Source organism: Mastacembelus armatus, chromosome 5, assembly GCF_900324485.2.
Source record: "Mastacembelus armatus chromosome 5, fMasArm1.2, whole genome shotgun sequence".
Taxonomy (NCBI): domain Eukaryota; kingdom Metazoa; phylum Chordata; class Actinopteri; order Synbranchiformes; family Mastacembelidae; genus Mastacembelus; species Mastacembelus armatus.
This window is the reverse complement of record NC_046637.1, coordinates 22,940,371-22,966,199: the sequence shown is the minus strand read 5'-3', so window position 1 is coordinate 22,966,199 and position 25,829 is coordinate 22,940,371. Positions and strand designations below refer to the sequence as shown.

At 37.6% G+C, this 25,829-nt stretch overlaps 1 protein-coding gene across 10 annotated transcripts in view; it reads left to right on the top strand.

The window, feature by feature from the left end:
• Positions 1-25,829, top strand: part of slc2a9l2 (solute carrier family 2 member 9, like 2) — an 84,776-nt gene that overhangs the window by 4,881 nt on the left and 54,066 nt on the right. For 7 of the 10 annotated variants that reach the window (XM_026307077.1, XM_026307071.1, XM_026307068.1 and 4 more), the window contains 5 exons: positions 3,849-3,950; positions 8,243-8,403; positions 12,099-12,223; positions 13,109-13,254; positions 22,542-22,674. In XM_026307077.1, coding sequence (XP_026162862.1) covers positions 3,849-3,950; positions 8,243-8,403; positions 12,099-12,223; positions 13,109-13,254; positions 22,542-22,674 — 667 coding nt within the window. The remainder of the gene's footprint in view (positions 1-3,848; positions 3,951-8,242; positions 8,404-12,098; positions 12,224-13,108; positions 13,255-22,541; positions 22,675-25,829) is intronic. The other 3 variants (XM_026307075.1, XM_026307073.1, XM_026307074.1) reach the window with 1 other exon arrangement.

The window sequence follows — 25,829 nt, the reverse complement described above, 5'->3', positions numbered from 1 at the left end:
GTTAGTTTCATTAATATACTTAAATCTGTTGTACATGTATCTATCTGTAGCTTTACAGCTGACACATACAGTAGGCACTAAAAAATACACGGGATGCTTTTAATATAAATTACATAAGTTATATTTTCATTTATAAATTAACTTCATACCAAATGCAGTGAATGGAACAAAAGCTAAATCTGTTCAGTGTTTAGTTTTGCCCTTAAACTAGCAGCTGTTCTCTGGTTTGACCTGCACACAGTTTCTCCTGGTGCTTTGCAGCACTTTGGAGAACCTGCTGCAGTTCTTCTGTAGATTCATACTGTTCCAGTGTTTCTGTCTCTTCATATGATCCCAGATTGACTAATCCCAGATGTATGAAATTTGACAGATTGTACTATTCACTCTATGTCATGGCAGTTTGATATTATTTGCCTGTTATGTCGTACAAGACAATTTGTGTGCTGTTTTTAAAAAAAAAAAAAAAAAAAAATCCAATTTTTGTATTGTGAGACTTTGACCTGTTCCTGAAAGAGAGGCCTCACAGTTTGATCTGTGTTTGAATGTTATGTCTGATAAATATATCAGCAAAAAAATTTGAATGACTACTGAATGGGGACATGAGAACTGGTATCCTAGCTATAAACAGAGGATTACATGTGCACGTTTAGCTTGTTTTTAATGGTAGGATCAGTCCTAATGATGTAGGGCAGTGCATCCTAAAGGATTGGGGCATGATAGGAAAATGCATGATGGCTGGCAGATAACCTCTTTGTTGAGGAATGGTAAAATACATTGAATTTGTTGGCTTCCATACTCACCCAGCCTTTGGCACTTTTACCTGTGTATTAATAACTGCCCCGCACAGTTCCATTTTTTTTTTTTTTAGTCTTGTATAATAAGAGAGGCTTGCCTAAAATGTACCTGCACCATCTCTTTAGCTAACCACTGTATAGAACAGGCTGTGTCTTTTAGTTTGTTCAAGTAGTAATGAGCCTGGCCATCTGGCCCCTTTCCTTGTAGTAAGTAAAGAAACTGACCTCTGCTGCTGCAGAGAACAGGGGTTGCATAAAAGTTCACCTGTAAATCCATGCATGTGAGTATGGATTAATAAACTTTAATGGGAACAGAATATATCTATATGATATCACTTTATCCTGTTTATGAAAATGTGGATGTGAGTTGTTAAGCGATATAAATTAAAGTAAATAGAGAACAGATGTAAGACATACGTGTACCTGTGAAACAAATGGTGCATTAAAATCCTAAATTTAAATGTAAAATAATCCACAAATGTAAATGTTTTAGTCCTATGTCCTAAGTCAGCTCTGACTGGCTGACATTTTATTTTGTGTAGTCTAAAATTTGCTTCACAATTTTTATTTTTTTTTTTAAAAACGTGCACTCAGTCTACCAACTTATGCTCAGATTTCTATATTCGTTACGTTTATTATTCACCTTTGAATCTTGGCAGTGCTCTAATCTCTTGACATGAGATTGTGCCTTTTTGAAGTCTGTAAGATGACACTTCAGTGTGGTAGTTTTTTTTTTTTTAATCATGTACACAAAGTGTAATAAACAAGATACTGTTGCATAAGCCTGTTTATGTGGCAACACACATAAAATTGCAAAGGAGCTATATTGGGACTTGCAGTGAATATTTTAACCACCTCATTGTTAGTGACACAACATTGATTGAACAGATCTACTACTTTCTAGACACCTAACTGTTACTGGGTTGCTAAATCACATAAGTCTAATCAGATAACTACAACAGCCCTGCTTGGAAATCTTGCATTAGTAGCCTTCTTTGTACTTCTTCATATTCAGTCTGGCTAGCACATTCTTGTGTCCTGTTTGGTCTTGTTACTGCTGCCTTCTGAATTCAGTGCTTGCTCTCAGATGTGGTTCATTTTCACCTGGACTTCTTTTTTATAAAGCAATTTAACTGATCAAATCAGATTTTCTAGGCAGTTTAGTGTAAGTCATATGTTAAACTGTCATGCAGAGCCTGTTCTCAGCCATAAGTGCCTAATTTAGTTCTTTATCACTGAAATGTAATTACTGTACTCGCAGACACCTGTGAGATGATCACAAATTTCATGGATTGGAGAGGAAGACCTATTAATGAACTCTCCATTCATTTGCATCACTACATGTACGTAGATAACACTGTGTACTCAATATGAGCTCTAATTCTTATTTTGCCTTAATCTTCTCCTCCTGTGGCCTTAGCCCCAACCCACCAATCCCTTGATTTATTATCTTCTTATTATCTATGCCTCTTATCCTGTAGATAATTGTTGGAGGGTTGGCACCAATTCCAGCTCACATTAAGTGAGAGGCAGGGTACACCATGGGCAGGTCACAGGGCTGACACATGGACAAACAGTCACATTCACACCTACAGGCAATTTAAACTCACCAATCAATCTAACCTGCATGTCTTTGGACTGTGGTAGGAAACTGGAGAGAAAAAAAAAAATCACTCTCCTGGTTCCAATACTAAAGCTTCCTTACATCACCTCTTGTGTGTCTTATTCCTTTGTGCAGGATCATGTAGCTTTCCTTCACGTAGTTGTTCTGGTCTGTCATTGTAAGGTATAGGTTTTTTTCTGTACATACAAAAGTTTTTGTTCTTAGTAGTGTATGCCACATGACACATACAGGAGAGTAGATATTCTCTCTAAACATAATCTGGTTCTATTTCTGGGAGGTGGTTACTTATGGTCTTGTCTGAAATAAATCCCTTTTGAAACTCAACCTTGCCATTTTGTCACATAAATATTATATTTTCAGGTTATGAAAAGAAATAATTTATTGTCATTTATTCATTATTGTTATTTTGGAAACTCTAGTAATAGTAATGAATAAGTATTGTTGCTATTTTACAACTATAATTAAACATTTACAGACAAGTTGGGGCAGCTGTGGCTGTACTTAGGCTCAGCAGTGGTTTGAGCAAACTGCTAACGTCTGGATGCTAAGACAGTCACAATGACAATGCTAACATAATCCTAATAATTTCAGAATACAAAAACAACTAAATACAGCTAAGGCAGATGGGAATGCAAATAAGATCACAAAATTCAATATGAATACCTCAACCTGAATAAGAAACGTAAATCAACGTAAAATGATCACGACACATTGATCCTCGCAGGAGTATGAACCCCTGCCATTAACACTCTGCACCATCTTCTGGCCTAAATGTCAACTTTGCACAGAGGATATCTTATAATCTAATTGGCACCATGCTCACAAAAAGGATAAATGTCTTGAATTTTGGCACCAGCCTTTTCTTTTATGCCACTTATGGAAAAGACCTAATGGTTTTAGTCCTTCAAGTGCTGAGGCTCTCTAAGTAGGAAAATCTCATTAAGTTTTTGTGTTGTTGTTGTTGTGTTTGACTTTTTACATGATGAATTTTAATTAACTGCTAGTGGGGCTCCTCTCTTTTAGTCTTGTTATAGTTTGATTTAGTACCTGCACGACCTATTAAAGCACCCATTTAATCTAATAAGGTTTTTGCAATTTACCGACAGTATACTTTACATTCATAGTATTCATTGAAACACCTTGTGTTTATTCCATGTACTGGTATGTTTTTTTTCTTTGCATCTGCCCTCATCAAATGTCAAAGAGATCCTGCACACACCACCATGAACTTGTCAATACTGTGACAATATTACTGTTTATGCAATGGCCCTCATTGCCTGGGCACCTGGACTTATTTGAAACATCCTCTGCTGAATTCTCTTTGTTTGCCTTTGACCTTGATATTGATCAACAGCAATGTGATTGTAACTGACAAGGCAGTTAATGTATCTGTGTTTGTATGACTAATATGTGTCTTGTTGTCTCATTAGCAGCCAGTTACAGCTTGTCTGTTGAGTGCAGCCTTCTTCAGTGCCCTGGGATCATCTTTTCTTTATGGCTACAACCTCTCAGTAGTCAACTCTCCTGCTCTGGTGAGTCAAACTGTTAGAGTTGCCTGGTTGTGGAGACCCATCACTGACTTTTCATGTTGTGCTTATCTATCAGCATTCTAGAAATCAATAAACTTTGATTTACACAGTACTTCAGAAGCAGGTTTTTTTTTAAAGAAAATACTCTTGAATAACTGAAATTTAGTGCCGACCAATACTGATCCTAAGAAGCTGGACTGAATGACTACAGACCTGTTGTCCTGACATCTGTGGTCATAAAGTCCTTTGAGAGACTCGTGTTGACCCACCTGAAGGACATCACAGGCCCATTTCTGGGCAAATAGGTTGGTGGAGGATAGAGTGAACATGGCACTACATTACATCCAGCAACAACTTGACTCCCCAGTGGCCTATGCTCAGCTCCTGTTTGGGGACTTCAGTCCAAACTCACCCAGCTCACAGTGCCAGCTTCCTGCTGTCAGTGGATAGCAAGCTTTCTGACAGACTGGAGGCAGCAAGTGAAGCTGGGTAGAACCACTTCCAGCACCCAGTCAATCAACACAGAAGCCCCCCAGGGATGTCAGCTCTCCCCTGCTTTTCCTCCATCACACCAATGACTGCACCTCAGGGGACCCCTCTGTTAAACTCCTGAAGTTCGCAGATGACACAACAGTCATCGGTCTTATCCAAGATGGTGACGAGTCTGTGTACAGACGGGAGGTTGAACAGCTGGCTCTGTGGTGTGGGAGATTAACACCCTCAAAACAGTCACTATACTCAGCACTACTGTATCAGCAGTGGAGGCCTTTTGAGTTTCTGGCATCCACAATCTCCCAGGACCTGAAGTGGACACCTAACATCAGCTCCACCATCAAGAAGGCACAGCAGAGGATGTTCTTTCTGCATCAGCTCAGTAAGTTCAACCTGCCTCAGGCCTGCTGGTATAGTTCTACAGGGGAATCGTTGAGTCTGTTCTCTGCTCATCCATCACTGTTTGGTTTGGTTCAGCATCCAAACATAATAGAAACAGACTCCAATAGACAGTTCGGGCTGCAGAAAGAATCACTGGTGCCAACCTGTCCTTCATCAAGGACCTGTACACCTTATGGGTCCGAAGGAGGGCAGAGATTTCTGTAGGCCCCTCACATCTGGGTCACAAACTGTTTGATCTCCTCCCCTCTGGTCGGCACTAGAGAACACTTCTACTTCTAAACAACCAGGCACAAAGACAGTTTCTTTCCCTGTGCCATCACTTTGATGAACACAAACACTTAATCCATGTTGTCTGACAACAGAACACTGTGAACAACCCCCAGGTCAATACCTGTCCAAGTGCAATAAACATAACTGATGCAATAACTGTGACTAACAAATGTATCTACACTCACTCAGCTCTTCTACTCTCTGGACTTGACCTACTCCTAATTCTATTTATATTTGTAATTCTATTTGTGTTAGGTAAATTCTTTTTAACAAATAGACTCAGAGGATGAACTTCTGTAAGATTATATAGAATTTTTACTTGCAAGGAGTAACAGTCACACAGCACCTTGGTACAGCATGAGAGTCATTGGCTGCTTGCAGCCCAACACATCGGTTTTCATGGTACCACAAAAGGGAGGTGATTTCCCAGAGAAAGACATCTGGGCCCTTATCAAATAGTCAAGGTTAGCGCAAGCTGTTCTTACTGAGAGAGCAAAAATTGTATTTCCACAATACACAATAGGCCGTATTCAGAAGTGTTTCAGTAATACTAAAGTAAGGTGGATTAGGTTACTTGAGGGTAAACATTTTAATTTCTCTAACAATTTGTATTCTATTCTATTTCCCCCACCTATATGTACATATTGTGTGAACTGTTGTGACAAGCACACTGAGAGCCACTGTACCGGAGTCAAATTCCATGTGTGTCCAACATACTTGGCAATAAATCTGATTCTGATTCTGATACTGATATGTCTCTAGTTTTGAGTTTATTCCCCCAAATCCTCATGTTTATAAACAGTAGCTGTGTTAAACCCTACACTGCTCTGTTGTTCTTTATTTCTCAGTGATTTGACAGATAATTCATATATATTTTAGCTGCTGAGGTTTGATTTGTCATTTTTACTCTGATCATATCTTTAGACTGAGGATGGAGAAGTGAATGTGTATACTGGGAGGACATTGTTAGCACATAGTCTTCTGTCAGATAAAAGGAGACAGACATCAGCAGAAACTGAATTATGTTTATTTAGTATTGCTTGAATAATTTTCAATAGCTTTTATGTTTTGTGGTATCTTATTTTTAAACTATGTCTCAGACTGCCCCATACAGGAAGTTGGCTCCCCATTGCTTCAAAACTCCTAAATGGTTGGCAAGAAGTTAAGGGTAATTGTACCAGTATTCATCCTAAATAGTGACACTGGAAGGTTTTAGATTTTATTGTGGTACTTTAAGATATAAATGGTCAAATGTTAGGTTTGAATTGTGAGTACTCACACATAGAGCACCAACTTTACTGAGAGGGAATTATGTGGAAGTAGGATGAAATGTTGTGCTTCTGCTTCTAGGTTGAGCTGTTTCTTGTTGTTAATAAGCCTTTATAGTTTCCACTCACCAGGAACACAATCTGATCATTATGCTCCACCAGTGTAGGGTTTTACTACAAGGAGTGGCTGTGGTTCATGAGGTAGAGCAGGTCAACCATGACCCAAAGGGTTGGTGGCTTGACCCTTCGCTTCGCTGGTCCACAGGTTGAAGTGTAATAAGACAATAGTGTAAAAAGTGCTTTGAGTACACTTGAGTGTAGAACAGCACAAGTATAAGACCATTTATGCGTCCTGCTGTTTTTACAACATGCATACAAAATGAATCTATAGCTACTTTCTTTTTTTTGTTTTCCAGCTACTGTGAATGTAAATATTAAGAAAACTACAGCATATTCTCAACCACTGCTCAGTTGTTGTGAATGAGTGATGTAACATTGAGGAACACTAAACAGAAATGATCCATACTCTATTACTCAAAAGCTTTAATCAGCCACTTGCACATAAACTCTATAAAACAAGACACAGCAGGTCTACCTCCTACAGTAAACCTATCTTAAAATCTTGTGTCTCTACTATAGGAAAAGGCATGTTAACGTGTTAAAAATGCAATCCCATTAAATTGTAAAAAAATATGTAGCTTTTATGATCTCAAACATTCAATAAAAGATCAGATGACAAAAACCTTTTCATTTTTTTAGAGCATCTTGCTTCCCAGAGAGTAAGCAGACTAAATTATTATTCAGCAGTGGTGTAACAAAGAACACTTGTGTTGTACTTAAATACAATTTTCAGCTATTTGAACTTTACTCAAGTATTCCTTTCTGCAACTTTATACTTTGATTTCATTACATTTCAATTGATAACTTTTGATTACAGTACTATATAAACATAAAACTTTATTGATCAACAGTGGGAAGACCACAAGTTATCCAGCAGTGTGAGGTATTCAAATTGTAAATGTTAAAATTCAATTCAATTACACATTTACCGGCTGCTACTTTGAAGCAAACACTATAATGCATGAATAAATATGATCCAATGATATAGAATAAATTAATGTAATTAATTATTAGTTAATTAATTTTTTGGGGATAACTTTATATTTGGCTGCTAATTGTTTTGAAAGGAGACGTTTACTTCCACACCTCGTTTTTTATTTCTGTGTTGTGATTTGATTATAATAAGACATGGAAAATTTGCCACATTAAAAAAACTGCCAGGAAAGACTATAGAGTGTTTCAAATGTAAAGCAAGATTTGTCAAATTATTTGTGGATGCATTTGAACTATCACAATCTATGATAAGGACACTGTGGTCAAAATTTGAGTACCTTGGGTGACTATGCTTGTCAATTTTTGCCTCAGACCTGCCATTTTTCACCCTGCCAAAAGATGACTTTTAGGTATCCTCAACATCTGATCTTATCCTCCCCCCAGGTTTTGTCATTACGTAAAGCCGTCCTTTTCCACCAACCCCAAAATCATATTTCTATGTTGAATACATGCTATTAATGGAGTCGATAATTGTTCCTAGTTACCAACTCCTGTGCCTGCCTGCATTACCTATAACTCTGTCTCGGTCTCTCTCTCTTTCTCTCTCTCGTGTGTGTGTGTGTGCATACATAATTAATTATGTAACATTGACAGTACATACATTTTTCATGTGTAATGTCAGTTTTGAGTTTCATTGTTGTTTATACACGTGAATGTAAATGTAAACAGAAAATGGAACATGTCATAATTTATCATCTTGAATATGATAAATGTGAAAGCAGTGTTCCCCACATCTTTCTTGTTTTGCAGTACATTAAAGCTTTCTACAATAAGACATGGCTTGACAGATATGGGGAGCCTGTTGGAACAGAGACAGTCACACTCCTCTGGTCCATCACAGTGTCCATATTTGCTATTGGAGGCCTTCTTGGGGCACTGTCTGTGTCTTTAATCGTCAAAATACTTGGAAGGTGAGTTGACTTATATCTCTGTATAGTAGCAAGAAACATATATCATCCCATTCTAATGAACTAGTTTTCTGCATTAAATTACCATAAAATGTGATCTGACCTTCATCTAAGTCACAGCAATTGACAAACACAAAACACACTACATATTCATCAGCAATCTGCGCAGCAAAGAGGGATGTCTGCTTCCACACCGCTGTCCAGTACGAAGGCTCTCTCGTGCCCTTCCATGAGCTCAGGTGGAGCTTGCAATCCTCAATTAGGTTTCTCTCGTAAAGTTGTATGCTAAAGTTTAGTAAGTGGGGGTCATGCTGGGGGGGTACGCTGTTTCTGGATGTGCCCCAGGCAAAAATCGGTAGCAGGGGCTCCCAACAGCCATCTGCGGAAGGAGGTTGTTTCTCTTTCCCTGTCCTAGTGACCGCAGTGCGGGACCCATTTGGAGCCGCACCATCAGCCATTGAGTACATAAAACCTGTGACACACGCACCGCCACCTGCTTAGTGTTCTCATGGCAGTGGGTTATGTCAAAAGCATGGGCCAGCATGCAGGGTGCCTTGATTACAAATCATAAGATTGTCACTAAAAAAACAACTTTTTTTCTGAAAAAGCTTACATTAAAAAAACTGAGAAGATTGTATTTTTTCTCCAGTATTAATACTTTTTGTAATGCCAATGTTTATTTGTTCCACTGTACATTCTTCAATGCGAATGTTATATTTTTTTAGTTCTGGATTTGTTTATCGTGGAAAGTGTCATATTTCAGTGCCACGGTTTAAAGTCACTGCTCTGGCTCCATAGAAAGCTAGTTTACCAGAAACCGTCAGAGACAAATGGTATTTATTAACCCCTTATGCCCTAAGCAATTCTTTGGAATTTCTGCCTGAAAAAACACAACCCAAATGTAATCAGTAACAGATCCACAACTGTAATGCTAAAATGAACATTGAATGAACAATATTTGAAGGAATTTGCAAATACAGCACATACATCAAGTGAGATTTGAAAAACAAATGTTTCATTTTTACTTCCACCTAATCAACATTTTAAATTAAAGAGTGAATTTGTCCTTATAATATTGAATCAGTCAGCCTTTATAGGCAGAGTAAGGAGATGCAATAAAAGCCTTCAATTTGTTTTGCAATATAGATTATAAAACCAATTGGTTTCAACCTCAGCGTGGAAACAGTAACAGATTGTTTATACTTTGTGTTCTGTATAGACAAAACACCAGAAGTAGTTATACTGTTTCACATTCACAGTGAATCAACTGTTCTAATTACATCAAAGCATGCATTAATTAAAGAGATCTCATGATATTACAAGTTTTGCATCTCAAAATAATGTGGTCCTATCAGTAAAGATAGTTATTTGTAGAAAATACGGTTTACATGGCAAGATTAACTTTCTTAGCAGCAAATGACATATGATATGTACAGCGTACCCATTGTATTTTATCATGGGCTGAAACTATTTTGCAGCTATATTTTGCACTATAGAATACTGCAGTATTCTGTGGTGCACTTCCCTTTTCTTTCTTTTTTTTTTCTTTTTCTTTTCTCCTTTTTTTTCATTACCCTCCATACAAAATTCACTGTCTTTCTCCTCTGTCTGACAACCTCTCTAAATCAGTCCACAGTGTCAGCTCAGTGCAGGAAATGTAGTTTTTCCTCATGGGATCCCAATTCAGGTTTGATAGCAGCATTAGATTCTACAACAGTACGATACATTTTCTCTATTCACAAACAGCTGTTCGCTGCTCCTACCAGCTGTACAGGAGATGTACGTTAACAGAACAATATAGTGTGATTTCAATATGGTTTGCTCTGTGAAAATACCGCCTTTGTAAATACTGTTGAACATTAGTTGAGCGACACAGGATGAACTGATTTGTATGTATGAGTAAGCAATCAGGAGTTACAGAGACAAATGAAAATGTCCAAACCTAAGTTATTGATTTGGCTCAAGAATTTTTCTAAAGTTGTCCTACAAAGTCAAATTTGATATTTCTGAAAATGACCCAGGACAACATACTAATATCCATATATTGCTAACATTGCTTCCATAGCTCCAAATGTTTGGGTGTTGGAGGAAAAGTCATTTGCTTCAAAGTGGGAGTGGTTTCACAACTTATTCAGCACTGTGAGATCCAATTTTACAGCTGGTGTGATTAGTTTCTCAGGTTTTGGACTATCTGTGTTGTTTCACCACAGTTGTTTTCTGCTGTTACCCCCAGAGACAGACTCTGGCACTGATAAACCTCAGTGCTGTGAAATAAAATACATTCAGTAGAATCTATTATTCCCAAGTGATGAGGATGTCACTTTTGGAACAGGGAAAGACTTATGAAGCTTTTATTCAAAGTCATTTGAGAAAATTGAAATGCCCTTAAGATTCACCTTGGATTTCTCAGGTGGCGAACCTCATTGTGTTGATTATGCTGAAACGAATTATTCATTCTCCCTCCTTATTCTCTGTCAGGAGTCTAAAGGGCCAACTGCTGAAGTTTTGTACAGTGTCTTGGAAAGGTTGATATTCAGATGTCATGGAGAAGAGTTGAATATATATTAGGAGATGAGGACATATGGAACAATCACACAGGTTTATTAAGTGTTTTTAAGATTGATGTTTTTGGTAGTCACAAAACTACCAAAAATTATTTGCTATATCTAAATTTTTTTATGGTTAAGCAATTGTATGAAGACATTACCATAGACATTTTCTGACTGGGAAGAAGGCGATTAAACACAGACAGTTTGTCCTTATCAAATTCTGAGGCTAAGTCTCCACAGGAACTTTGGCAGAGTGAGTGGCTCACTGGGATCAGGCTGTGCAACTTATTATCAGCAACAACTCAAACAGACACCTTTTGATACAGGAATACAAAAATATTTCAGATACACACAACTGTACAGTATGCTATACTAATTTAACAGATTCTAATTGGACTTATGTCCTTAAGTTACCCAGCACATAAACCCCAAATAAAAAAAAAACAGAATTTGTGCTTTTTGGACAATCGGGCTGGTAGTTCAAGAGGTGGTGTCATAAATGCTACCACGTCACATTTTGAAGAAAAACCAAGTGTAAGTGTAAATTTGAAAACAAGACAATTGATATACATTTGACCTCATTTATTGCTGTTCATGTGCTCAGATGAAATTGGTTGTCATGACATTTGTCCCAGCTTTCCCAGTTGTACTTGCATGGGGAAAATGTTGGCTGTTCGAGGTGCACCATGATTTATTGGTTTAGCACTTGTGACCCGAGGGTCAAAATATGTGAAAAACACTTTGAATTGATCAGTCATTAATTGGTTTTCCTCAGACATAAAAGCCTTGTAAAGCTTGAGTGGTCATGAGCGTTCCCTTCAGAGAATATCCATTGATTTTGCTGTGTGGTAGGTGTGTTCTGTTCTTCAAAATATCCACTCAGTCATTTTCTTTTCTTTCCTTTTTTTTATCCTTTTTTAATAAAGGCCCTTTAGCCACCAACCTCTGCTATTTTTGTTCCAAAAAATAATTACGTTACATAATTTTATTGTATTTTTTAAAAATCACAAAACAACATTGGACTCAATTTGACAAATTAAAGTGAATAAATTAACTTTAAAATCAATAAAGATTTGAATAAAACTTGTATTTAACCCCTGCCTGTATACAATAGTTAATACTCTTTGCTCTTTTTTTTTTCTTCTTCAGAAAGGGAACCTTGTTGCTGAATAACATCTTTGCTCTAATAGCTTCTCTGCTGTTAACCTTGGGAGAGAAGGCAAAATCTTTTGAGATGCTCATCATTGGTCGGCTGATAATAGGAGTGGACTCTGGTAAGAGTTTATGTACTCATCATTTATCAAACCATGTACACAGGTCATTTTGGAGCAAGGTACTACATGTAATAACATCAATAGAATCACTAACTGTGTAAATCCAGTACGATCTGACACAAATAAACATACATAGCTGAACTGCTGAACACCAGCTCAGAAAAACTCTCGACTTTTAAAAAAATGCTCACCTTAACACAGTAAATTTACTGCTTGTTAAGCCAATGTCATTTCTTTCCAAAAAGATTACAAAAATGCAAATCATTGAGATTAATAGACTTTTGGTGGAAGCGCCTCAAGGATAACGTAGTTTTCAAACATGAATGCACTGATGATAATTAGGCAGCAAGACTGATTACAGGTCTAACTTTCTCCTTTGAGGGCACATCTGCAATAAGAGTCAGATCTGTTACAACCCCAACTAGGAGACAGAGGCAGTAACATAAAACCTTGTTGAACCTTGTGGTTCTGCTGGCACAACCATATATGTACAGTATTTACATACATTTACTCAGCAGCTTCAACTTGGTAAATACAACAAGGATGGGGAAAACAAACATATCCATAGGAATGAAAGCTAAAAGCAAAAACTGAAATTCTAATGAGAACAAAAAGAGGATGCAACTTGGGACAAAACACAAAACAAATATACATTTATATACAGTTCACATCTATTCTAATGATAATGATATTCTAATGAATCTAATAATAAACTTACAAACACACTACTAAACAAAGAGACTAGTGATAAGTGATAATAAAGCTGCCCCTTAATACACAACAAAGTCTTGTTAACAAGGCACTGTTCAGACAATGACACATATGTCCTGGTTGATCCAGGAAAGTGGCAAATGTGTCATTTTAATTCTTTTTTTTTTTTGACAGGTATAGCTCTCAGTGCCCTGCCCATGTACCTGGGAGAAATTTCACCAAAACATATTAGAGGCTCTATTGGCCAGTTCAACTCCATCCTGATCTGCTTGGGCGTGTTCACAGGACAAGTGCTGGGGCTGCCTGAGCTGCTGGGTCAGGTCAGTGTTGCAGGAGGCTATAGATTTAGAGTTTATTGTTTTATATTTGCATACAGTCCTGAAAGGAAGTTTTGAAGGCTGGTAGAACATATGTTGCAATCTTTTTCTTTTACTGGATGCAGAAAAATTAAAATCTTCCATTTGTAATTACCCTTAAGAGACTTACAGCACCGCAAAGAAAAGAAAAAAAAAAAAAAGCCACAAACAGATGACTAAAAAGAAATTCACAACAATCACAAAGAGGTACAAAATGGCCACAGAAGTGTTAATTGACTAAAAAAAGACCCAGGTTGACAATAAAGAAATGCATACAGTATATATAGACTGTAAAGAGATCCAACATGTGTGTCCAATGGCCCGTTGACTCATAATCCTTAATCATTGCATGAATGTGTGAAGCTATTGAAGCATCAAATTTTGAGGCCGATGGAGAATTTTTTGCATTTCTTCCTTTGTGGACTGGGAAAACCACATGCAAGTCAAAACCAATGAATAAACCCCCTACACAAAAGCACAACATGCAAATGAAAACAGAATTCTGTGGTATCTGTGTGAAGTCTCTATTCACCTATTTGGAGGAATACACACATATGGGATCAAAATGTGCACTTTCTAGACAGATGGTTTAAAAAAAAAAGGCAAGTCTTTTTAAAGACATCTACACTGAACAGGAGAGTGTCTGCACAGCCACAACCTTCATTTGCATCCTGACTGTTTGATTTCACATTTTAATTTTTGTGACGGCCACGTCTGAAATGTGACCTTGTTGACATGAAGGTGTGAATTGGTCAAGGTTTAAATATCAAGGACTTTCTATCAGTCATTAGAGCATGATGAAGCCTCATGGATGGCAGACTTCAACCCTGCCGCTGCAGTCGAGTGGATAGTTTCATGTCGATTTGACATTTAGACTCCGCTTACACATAATGATTGTCCATCGCTGTTTTTTTCCCAGCAAATGAAAAGTTCTGGCTGACTTGCAACACTTAACAAACCTTCCACAGCCACTTGAGTAATAAACTCAGGTTTTTACAATGCACTATATTTGATTAGTTCTATTTGTCTCCTGTCTCATCAAATATCAGCAAGAATCCAATCACACCTTGGTTACAGTAGAGAAAATGTTACCCACTTCTTCTCTACTCACCTTAATGCTTACTGTACACACGTTTGGCCACGTTGACTCTACTGCTGAGGTGGTTTCATGATGGGGATCTTTGTTACCTAAACAGGTGATTAGTGCTAGATTTTTTTTTTTTTGTCTTTTAGGACTGAAAATAGACATTTTCCTAAGGCACAAATGCTTTTAAAGCCTCTTGCACAGAAAGCCAGTGATATTAAGTTTTCCATCCTGGCACCGTCTCTAGACGTTGGCTCACCAGTACCTGACTCTTGGTACTGTATTAAAAAAGAAATGACTGAATAGATTTACTCTAAATTGTTCCCCAAAATTGGATGAGAGCTGTTATCTTTTGACAGTTGTCTGTTTAGAAACTGTGGGGATCATGATCATTAGCAGAGATGTGACTTGTTATCCAAGGGTGACCTTGATTTTCTGTTGCTGTTCTTCTGATATTATTTAGCTGAGCCATGCCTGGGTGGGGCTTCATTGCTTCTCTTTGAGTCAGCATATTTTCATTTGTCTGAAATGTCATTTTTAATGTTTACAGCAGTGAGTGCTGACATCTTCAATGCAAGGGAGTTGGAAGCTAATTAGCCCTGTCAATAATTTACAATAAATATACATAAAAATAGTTTCTAGTTATTTTCTAAAAATTTAATTCAATAGAGTCACTAATGACTGTTCACTGAAATACAAGTTAGCATTTTGTTCTGAAATGCAAGGGAAAATCTACTCTACAATTGTGTTTTTAAAAAACACAACACTTTTGCATTAAGGCTCTTCCTCTTGACTGCTACATTAACCTCAACAACAACTGTTTCTGAATACCAACTGAGAAGACAGCATTGTGCTGTATGGCATCTGGATTTGTCTGTGTAATTGTTTACATAGGATGACAAACTTTACACCTTCAAACAGCTGCACTGTGCCCACATCTGGTTTTGTTGGGACATCATCCTTTCTTCTGCAATGTATGTGCATAACACAGCTCCTTGCAGTTTCATTAGCACTTTGCATTCCTTCCAGCAATCATTATTTTGAAGCAGCAAACACATTTCTAAGCCAATGAATTTTGGATGAAACTCGTTTTTACATAATTTCTATAGGCCCATGCATATCCTGCATGAAGGCTTGATTTGGTTATTCTGTTTTTTGTTAGCTCCTTCACATTTATTCCATGTCTTTTCTTTGGTCTTACTGAAATTGAAAACAAAAATGAGGCATTTCTATGTCATGCTTCTCGCTTCAGATTAAAAATTACTGCAACCTTTTAAACCATTGTTGTCCGACTCTTGAATTAATAGAAAGAAAAAGAAATGTATTCTCAAGCAATGTGTTTTTACTTATGTTAATGGAAAATAACAGTACTGTTTGCATGTTTACATATGTCTAGAAATGTGAATACCCTTGTTTTTGGCATTTAGAGGATTTGGCATGTTTCCCCTTTTATTTTTACACTGACATTTACACATGGGCATAGGACCCAAAACATCTAGCAAAGCAGATACTCATTTTTTATTTATAAGGATTGGTTTTTCCTATCCATCATTTTGACCTGCAGACCACCTTTATAAATATCACATGGAGTTGGAGTTTGTGTCTTTACACAGCCATTGTTATCTATTCACATTACCTCCATTGACATACTTTAAGCTCACATGTTTCCTTGTCATTTGACAAGAGCATCACAGACGTGTGACATATTTGATGGTCATGCCACCATGGTCTCTGCTGGCCTTTCGTTATGACTACCAAACAGGGAGTCGTCTCAGTGGAGGCTTCTGTTAATATGAGCTAGTCCAAAATGTCGCTTGTGGGCTGCCACATGGTGATAAGCATTGACAAATGATAATTACTCTAACCTTCATGCTTAGCCATTGACCTTCTCTCAGCAGGGAAATATGTTTATTCTGTTGTTAGAGCAGAAACAGGCTTTAAGCTAGTCTGTCACTGGAATGTCGAGACCCCAGCTCTTCAGCATGCCTCAAACACAGCTTATACCAGCAAGGCCAGATTGTCAGCTGTCAAGTGTATGCTCTCAGCTCTTTGCAGTTTAATAGCAAACAACACAACCAGAGTATTTAATTTTGTACCAGGAATTGTAAAAGTTGTTGAGGATGTATCTCTAGAGAAACATTCAAAACATTCTCCATTGGCCATGTTGCTTGCATGTTGCTGCAGTTTTCTTTGTTTTTTTAAATGGGATGTCCTTTTGTCCTTTTGTCCTTATGTTCTTTACATAGGCAGAAATGCAGGAGGAGTATAAAAAAAAGAGTATAGCCTTAATATTTTAAGAATGGGCAAGCCCACCTGCAAGGGCCAGCTGTCAGTTTACTCTTCTCACAGAGCCTCAGGAAAATAGGCTTACACCCAGCCCCAGGCAGAGGGATGATAGGCTTTTCTTCTGATGCTGGCAAATCTCCACTGCTATAGAATTCCAAAAGCTGAGATTTCAGGTGATGTGATGTTTTTATCATCAATGTTTTTGTTTTGTGGGAATTCATTGTGCATGATGTGTTTATCCTATTTACAGACAGACAATAAACCCATTTATATCTGTCAGGTACTGGGCAGTATAATGAGCAGACATGGGCTAGAGACAAAGGTTGAAAACATCACCTCACTTGGCTGGCAAAATCACGTCTAATTATCTATGTAATATTATCTGCTGTATGTATGTATGTGGATAGCAGTGGCTAGCACTGTTGCCTCACACCAAGAGTTAGTTTGAAACCAGCTGACGCCTACAGCCTTTATTTGTGGCCATTTGTCCGTAAATCTGAGCATCAGTGTTGTCTTTATGCCTCTTAAGTGTCAGCCCTGTGATAGACTGGCGATATGTCCAGGGCGTACCGTGCCTTTCACCCACTGTCAGTTGGGATCGGTTCCAGCGCGCCCGGTGACCCTATACAGTATATGTGGTATAGCTAATGAACTGATGGATGGATAACTGGACAGGTGTGTTCCACCTGATATTGTCATTAACTCTATTTGTGAACATACCTGTTCACACCAACACTGTCTAATGCTTTGTGATAGTCTTGCAGAAGCAGTATAGGCTTGTTCTCTCTGTTTCATTCCTCTCCACTCCAGACAACAAAGATGTGTATTATTCTTTACATTTTCTCTATTATAGGCTGATAATGTACACGCAGCCCCACTGTTATCACAGGCACTAATTGAAAGCAATAATTACAAGGCTGTTGCAATACAGTATTAAACCTTTTGTCTCTTTAGTTTATTCTAAACGAGTAGTTTATCACTTCAGGTCATAGCTGGGATTTCTGAGCTGTAATTGGTTTTATTACCAGGGATGGTGGGATCAGGGTCATTTAATGGGGCATCGTAAACATGCATGTGTGCTCTCCACAACGCCTCATATTTTTTATGAGCTTGTACTAAACTCACAAATTATTATTCTTTATTTGCCTTATATTTGCCAATCCACTGTGATGTTCTATGTATAGCTGCAGTAGACATGGTCCAACCTGATTAAGTGTTGTATGTAAATGTTGGATTGTGACACCCTGCCTCCTGCCAATGTTCTTCCAATACTTCTAGATCCCCATGCTGTAAACCTCTCCTCAGTCAAGGTTTTTTCTTTGAGGATGTGACTGACATGCCAGGGAGAATAAAAATAACCTGAGTAACCTGTATTATATAATTCCAGAAAATTATATGGAACTAAACATTTTATTATAATATCTACTGTATATAATACAACCCACAGAAATCCATGATTTTAATTATTTGTCTCTCAGAGCAGTGTCTAAAACGCTGGGTTAAGACACGTCTGCAGCCATGAGCACACTGGTTTGGACAGCATGCTTACGTTAAGAGAGCATGGGATTTAGTGCAAAGAGGATCATAGAGAAAAGTTGGACTGTGAGCTTGTGTCATCTGCCAGAGGCAAAAAGGCACAATTTGGTTTATATTTATTTTTCAAGAAATACATGTATGTAATATCATAACTGAGAAAACTAAATAAGCTAAAAACTTCAACAACATTGCTCAAAATAGCTACAAAACAATTTCATTCATGTAATCCCATTGTTCGTCTTCTCCTTTGTCATTTATAACTATTGTTGAATTATATGACTTTCTTGAAACTACAAGTTTCCTTTCAAAAAATGTTTGACAGATTCATTGGTGCATCATAGAAACTCAGATGTTTTTAGGACAATATTTACATTTTTAGGAATGAGTAGTTGACAGAGGTCAACCTCTGTGACCTCTGATGACCTGTGTGATCTCCATAAACACAGTGATTGCACCAAGTACTGGCAATATGTGCCTTTGAATGTGTATTATCCAAAATCATGAAATACATTATTTATACTTACTGTAAAGTTTTTATTAGAAAACATGTCTTTGTAGTACGGCAGCATGGTGGATGAGTGGTTAGCACTGTAGCCTCACTGGTTCAAAACCCAGCAGGGGCCTTTCTGTGTAGAGTTTGCTGATCTCTGTCACCCTAATTAGGAATAAGCAGGTATAGATCATGAATAAATGATCTTTGTAGTCTTTGTCTTAACACATTAAGATGTGTACCATAGATTAAATGACTGTGTAATGTGAAAGTGGTTCTTTTTTGTGACAAACTCACATATTAATACTTTGGTCTTTTCTGCTTTTTGAAGCATTTTAACACCTTTCAGCTAATTGTTTTGATTTCACAGCCCACAGTTTTTATGTTTTGGTTCATTTTCCCCATACAGTAGAAAATGATCCCTTCCAGCAGTAGCAGTTAACTGTTTTCAGTAAAATAACTGTGATAAACACTTTGTACATGACCTCTCTAACGTCAACCATCAGATAGACGAAGTTAGTGACTACCTTATGAAAACTGTGGGTTTATATATGTATTCATATGTATATAACACAATGTACTATCCTAATGTGATGTCAGGTCAGTGATCTCATCATCTTATTCTTCATCAATCTCACATTTACAGTGAAAATAAATCAGGGCAGATGGTGACTACAATGTTTGCAATCAGTGCATTTAAGGAATATCGGTAATTGTAAAATATTTTGTACAACTGCATTTCTCAGGAAGCTGACATTTCTGAGAAAAGCTGTGTTGAACTATTTTCCAGGAATGATGAACGTTTACAATCCAAGGTTATCTTGAATGACCTGTGTGATGTTAGCTGCTGTTAGGTACAGTATGTTTTGAAAAACACTCCACTTAAAATACCATAATAATACCAGCTTCCATAAATCTACCAAGCTCTGACACATACAGTAATTTAGGTTCTCAAGTATTTTGTGTAGAAACGACTGGTGTAATGAAAAGAAAACAAGTAACAGCATCCATGTTGGCTTTTATTTTGAAATCTAAACCATTCCTAAGTATAAATATGTTTTGATCTCATAGATTTTACTATACTCACCTCATAATCAGATGACCATTTTGTGCCTCAGCTACAACAGCAGACTAGGCAAACTGCCAACTCAGTTTCTAAAACCTTTAAAGCGAGAATGCTGTTGACCAAAGTCACTTCCAACACACGAAGGATGTGTCATCTTTTTCATACCCCGTTGATAACCAAACTCTGAATGAATATTCAGTAGCAACCATAGTAAACAACAATTATGATATTTATTGGTGACATGCAGGGGTTAAACTGAAACACCAGAATGTTACTACTGTACCTGTCTTCTCAGTTGGATTGTTATTTAAGGAGTTTGCCATTTCCTTTTAATTGCACAATATCCAAGAGTCAACATTTGCATACTGTACTGTTTATATGTGGAAGCACTAACTCATATGTTTGCATTTGATAGTTACACTATTTCATTTGTTGTCACAATACAGTGGGTACGGAAAGTATTCAGACCCCTTTAAATTTTTCACTCTTTGTGTGATTGCAGCCATTTGCCAAAATCAAAAAAGTTCATTTTATTTCTCATTAATGTACACTCAGCACCCCATCTTGACAGAAAAAAACAGAAATGTAGAAATTTTTGCAAATTTATTAAAAAAGAAAAACTGAAATATCACATGGTCATAAGTATTCAGACCCTTTGCAGAGTGACACTCATATTTAACTCACATGCTGTCCATTTCTTCTGATCCTCCTTGAGATGGTTCTGCTCCTTCATTGGAGTCCAGCTGTGTTTAATTAAACTGATTGGACTTGATTAGGAAAGGCACACACCTGTCTATATAAGACCTTACAGCTCACAGTGCATGTCAGAGCAAATGAGAATCATGAGGTCGAAGGAACTGCCCAAGGAGCTCAGAGACAGACTTGTGGCAAGGCACAGATCTGACCAAGGTTACACAAGAATTTCTGCAGCACTCAAGGTTCCTAAGAGCACAGTGGCCTCCATAATCCTCAAATGGAAAAAGTGTGGGACGACCAGAACTCTTCCTAGACCTGGCCGTCCAGCCAAACTGAGCAATCGTGGGAGAAGAGCCTTGGTGAGAGAGGTAAAGAAGAACCCAAAGATCACTGTGTCTGAGCTCCAGAGATGCAGTAGGGATATGGGAGAAAGTTCCACAAAGTCAACTATCACTGCAGCCCTCCACCAGTTGGGGCTTTATGGCAGAGTGGCCCGACAGAAGCCTCTCCTCAGTGCAAGACACATGAAAGCCTGCATGGAGTTTGCCAAAAAACACATGAAGGACTCCCAGACTATGAGAAATAAGATTCTCTGGTCTGATGAGACCAAGATTGAACTTTTTGGCGTTAATTCTAAGTGGTATGTGTGGAGAAAACCAGGCACTGCTCATCACCTGCCCAATACAATCCCTACAGTGAAACATGGTGGTGGGAGCATCATGTTGTGGGGGTGTTTTTCAGCTGCAGGGACAGGACGACTGGTTGCAATTGAAGGAAAGATGAATGCGGCCAAGTACAGAGATATCCTGGAAGAAAACCTCTTCCAGAGTGCTCAGGACCTCAGACTGGACCGAAGGTTCACCTTTCAACAGGACAATGACCCTAAGCACACAGCTAAAATAACAAAGGAGTGGCTTCGGAACAACTCTGTGACCGTTCTTGACTGGCCCAGCCAGAGCCCTGACCTAAACCCAATTGAGCATCTCTGCAGAGACCTGAAAATGGCTGTCCACCAACGTTCACCATCCACCCTGACAGAACTGGAGAGGATCTGCAAGGAAGAATGGCAGAGGATCCCCAAATCCAGGTGTGAAAAACTTGTTGCATCATTCCCAAGAAGACTCATGGCTGTACTAGCTCAAAAGGGTGCTTCTACTCAATACTGAGCACAGGGTCTGAATACTTATGACCATGTGATATTTCAGTTTTTCTTTTTTAATAAATTTGCAAAAATTTCTACATTTCTGTTTTTTTCTGTCAAGATGGGGTGCTGAGTGTACATTAATGAGAAATAAAATGAACTTTTTTGATTTTGGCAAATGGCTGCAATGACACAAAGAGTGAAAAATTTAAAGGGGTCTGAATACTTTCCATACCCACTGTATGCCATATGTTATTTCACTTCATACAACATCCTATGTTTTTGAATTGTTTAATATAGGTGGACTATGCTATTAAGTTAATAGTTATTATTCCTGCTTGAATACAAGTGCATATACAGCAGGTGATAGTGATAGTGCTGTAAAGCAGTTTTAATGTATAAGGGTAAAGAAGTTCAACAACAATGTGGTATAGCTAGATGTACCTATTGTGAAATAACCCCTCATTCACAAGATAATTGAATTACATTCAGTGGAACATTTGCCAGAAGATATTTTGCTGACTGAGCAGCCTTTGAACTTGCAGCATGGCCACTAGCCTGTTATTGCTTGTTTAAAGATGGCTTTATAAAACTGATAACCTGCTACTGTTAACATCTGCTATACTTAAAACAGCAGGCAAGGTTTAACTTATGTAGACATTGCAGTCTTTCTAACTTAGAAATATGCACAGAGAAATGTATCACTTAAAAACTATAAATCTTAAATTAAACTTTCATATTCTAAGCAGTGTAACACATTGCAATGTTGCAATGAAATGGCAATTATTACTTCTTGCAGAAATTCTTAATTCATCTTAAGAATGATGTGCCTCCACTTATTGTGTGGCGCATTATGCAACTGAAAGTTCCCTCCAGCTTTGTTGTATTCATGGCGTCGCTCGTCTGTATCTGAAGCTTTGATGTAGTTCTTCTGTTGATGCTTTCAATGCAGGTGTCCAGATGGAACTACCTGTTTTCCTTCCTGGCATTCCCGGCAATACTACAGCTATGTGTTCTCCCTTTCCTCCCAGAGAGTCCTCGCTACCTGCTGATGGAGAGGAGGGATGAGGCTGGAGCAGAAAGGGGTATTGTAGAGATTATTGTAGACATTAGCAGAAATAAATGTTCAAGTCCTCTCTGTGAAACATATAGTATCTTCCAAGTACAAATAGACTGTATACCTAACACTGAAAAATATAACGTGTGCTTGTTAACATCTTTGTGGTTTTCACAAAAACTGCACCCAAAAATTATTGGATCTTGAAATTAGTTTTAAGGCAAGAGTGTCACTTTACCATTGTACAAATTAGGATGATATTTCTGCAGAGGAATGACAGAAGTGACAGTGACTTAGGTTAAAATCAGACCAATTACCACCACTATATATCTTAGAAAGAACCTCTGTAATTTAAAATATTAATAAAAATACAAGGCTGAAACTCAAAAATGTGCTATAGTACAAAGTCCCAATAACTGAGATTGCAAATATAGTGTAATGGAAAGGGCAAGTGTTAGACATGTATGTTAGGGACAGAGCATTCCTCTAAAGTCCACTCCAAAGCCCAATTCTGTGTGTGAAAACAGACAGGTGAGGGACACAGACTGCTGTTTAATAGTTCCAGGTGAACTCAGGGAAGCTGTTGCTTTAAGTTTGCTATTAGGCCTGGCAACCAGTGGCTTTGGAGCAGATGGCAGGTCAAGAATTGGGACATTCTCCCCTTTGTATGTAAAACACACTGTCCTGTTTTTCAGTGCCAAAAAAAACAAACAATCTGTATTTCAATGCCAGTGTTTTTTCAGTGCAGTTCAGTTGTATTTTCACTGCCAAAAGTCACTGCCCTGGCTCTATAACATGTGTAACACAATTTGAAACATGTTACTTAAACCCTTGTACATACTTTGTATCAGTAATGACCCAAATGAGTCAGCGGATAAACAAAGACATAAATGAGGAGAAAATTATACAGGAAGCCAAAAAATCTTAAAGCAACGAATCATAAAGCTAAAAGATAAATGAATAAAAGGACTGAATTCAGTCTACAGAGAAGCATGCACATACTGTGATATGCTACAGGAATGCAGCTCTTTTAAGTTCAGATTTTGTAAAATTATTAAATGTAATAATGTAATTTAAAAGCCAGTGAAGAGTTAAAATTATTTTGTTGAATCATATTTTTTCTGATGTCTTTTTAGTTGCAGAGAAGAGTAAAGATAAATAGATGTATGTAGATGTATAGAGTGAAGACGCAATGCAGTGTAACAATAAAACTTTAAAGGTTTCACCGTTTCTTACCAAAAATAACACATTAGGTTTTCTTAATTGGTTAGGACCTATCTAGAGCTCATTTGTTTGTTTCAACCCAAACCATTAACATTAATTGCTCGAATCATTAATGCTGCAGTACTGCTTCATCAAAAGTCCTCTGACACAGAGGACCTTGCTGCATTCTTGCACAACTTTGTGTTTCAAAGAAACAAACTGTTTTATAAAGAATACCAGAAACCAAACCTTCAGGGAGGTACTCATCTATTATGCATGGTCATAGACATGAAAGTGGTGATCAAAGCTGTATCTGACGTCACGTTTTCCTACATCCTCCATTAAAACATGCACTTTTGCCTCTACCTTCTTCTTCAGCGTCTTCTTGTGTCAGAGCATTTAAATATTTGACAGGATCACACTATAGTTTCCTTTATGAAGTCTGAAATTTAAAAATGTTGGATTGTTCACCCTCATATAGTGAATGTGAGTTGGGTTTCGACCGTTGTGACAGAGGTTTGTTTACCCTACTCATGATGTGTTGGTGCAATAGTAAGAGACTTTAATTAATATGCATCATTTAATAGTTCCAATCTACCAAAATGTAAGAAAAATCTAGGGTAAAATAATAGGACTGTAAAGACAATACTAATGTTTACCCAGAACTGACATTGAAACAGTCTATTTGTTGAGTGGTTGTGAGCTCTTGCGCTTGGGATGGCTTAATATATTTCTCTCAACATATTGGTTCCCAGATATCCTTGTATATTTAGCTTTTCTTCTTGCCAAGCTAATGTTGACTTTTCACAGAAGTCAAAATTCACAGTTAACTCATAAGTAAAGTCATAAAAAGTAGAGATAGAAGGACAAGCTAGCTCTTCCTACAGAAAAAACTCAACTCTCCACTTTAAAATACAAGGACATCAGTGGGACATTGGTTAACCTGAAGAGGAACCAGTGAGTTTCGTTTCGTCTAATTTTTGACTGATGGATATCTAAACTGTTTGAGATGAGCTCTCTTTTTGACAAGTGTGGTTAACATCAGCAGTATCTTCATGTGAAAAACAGCTTTAACCCACACCTCCAAATTGGTTTTAGTGATTTACAAAAAGACCATGCTATGCCTCCCTGGAGACCTTTGAGCAGGCTTTAGTTTAACAGGTCTTCCTGTCTCCTGTCTGAATGTGTGTTCACCATTCATAGTCTGTGCCATCCAACTCCCACAACCTACCTGCTTTTAGTGAACTGTCAGTTGTAGAGACTTTTTTTGATGTCCTTAACCTGCACCCACCTTCACTTGCCATAACACCAGGGATTTACCAAAACATGAGAAAGGATTAAACTGAGGGAAAGAAATTACTTACACCTTCTTATTCCCTCAAGTTTGTAGCACTTGTGTGCCACAGGTTCAAACAACTGGCCAGGCTGTGAATGACTGCCTGGTCAGCCCTGCTCAGTGTGTACTGTGTGTGGATTTCTGGTTTAAAACCTCTGATGGTTTCTGACTAATGAACTCAAATGACAATCTATCTTATTTTAGCTGAAGAAAATATAACAACTAGATTAAGGGCAGTGTTAGAAAGTAAGGCTTTCTTGCAGAGGCTTTAAATAAAATTAACCATGTTCACCATGAATTGCCTAAAACCTATACATAGAAACACTTTACCATTTAATTGAATGAGAAAGTGTGTCCAATATATGATATAACATATATATAAAAATGACAGCAAGAAATGAAATATACATATTGAAATATGAAGACAGTCAAGTAATAAACAGACAGAATAAGCAATGCTAGAAAAATATTCTAATCAAAAGCTGGGCTAAAGTAGATTTTAAGTTGTGTTGTTTAAAACTTTCAGTTGCTCTCACTTTGTCAGGTAGACTATTTCAGTCGCTTGGGGGCATGAAAACCAAAAACTGCTTCAAAAAAGTTTTTGCTCTTTACTTTGGAACAACTACAAGATTGAGTATCTGAGT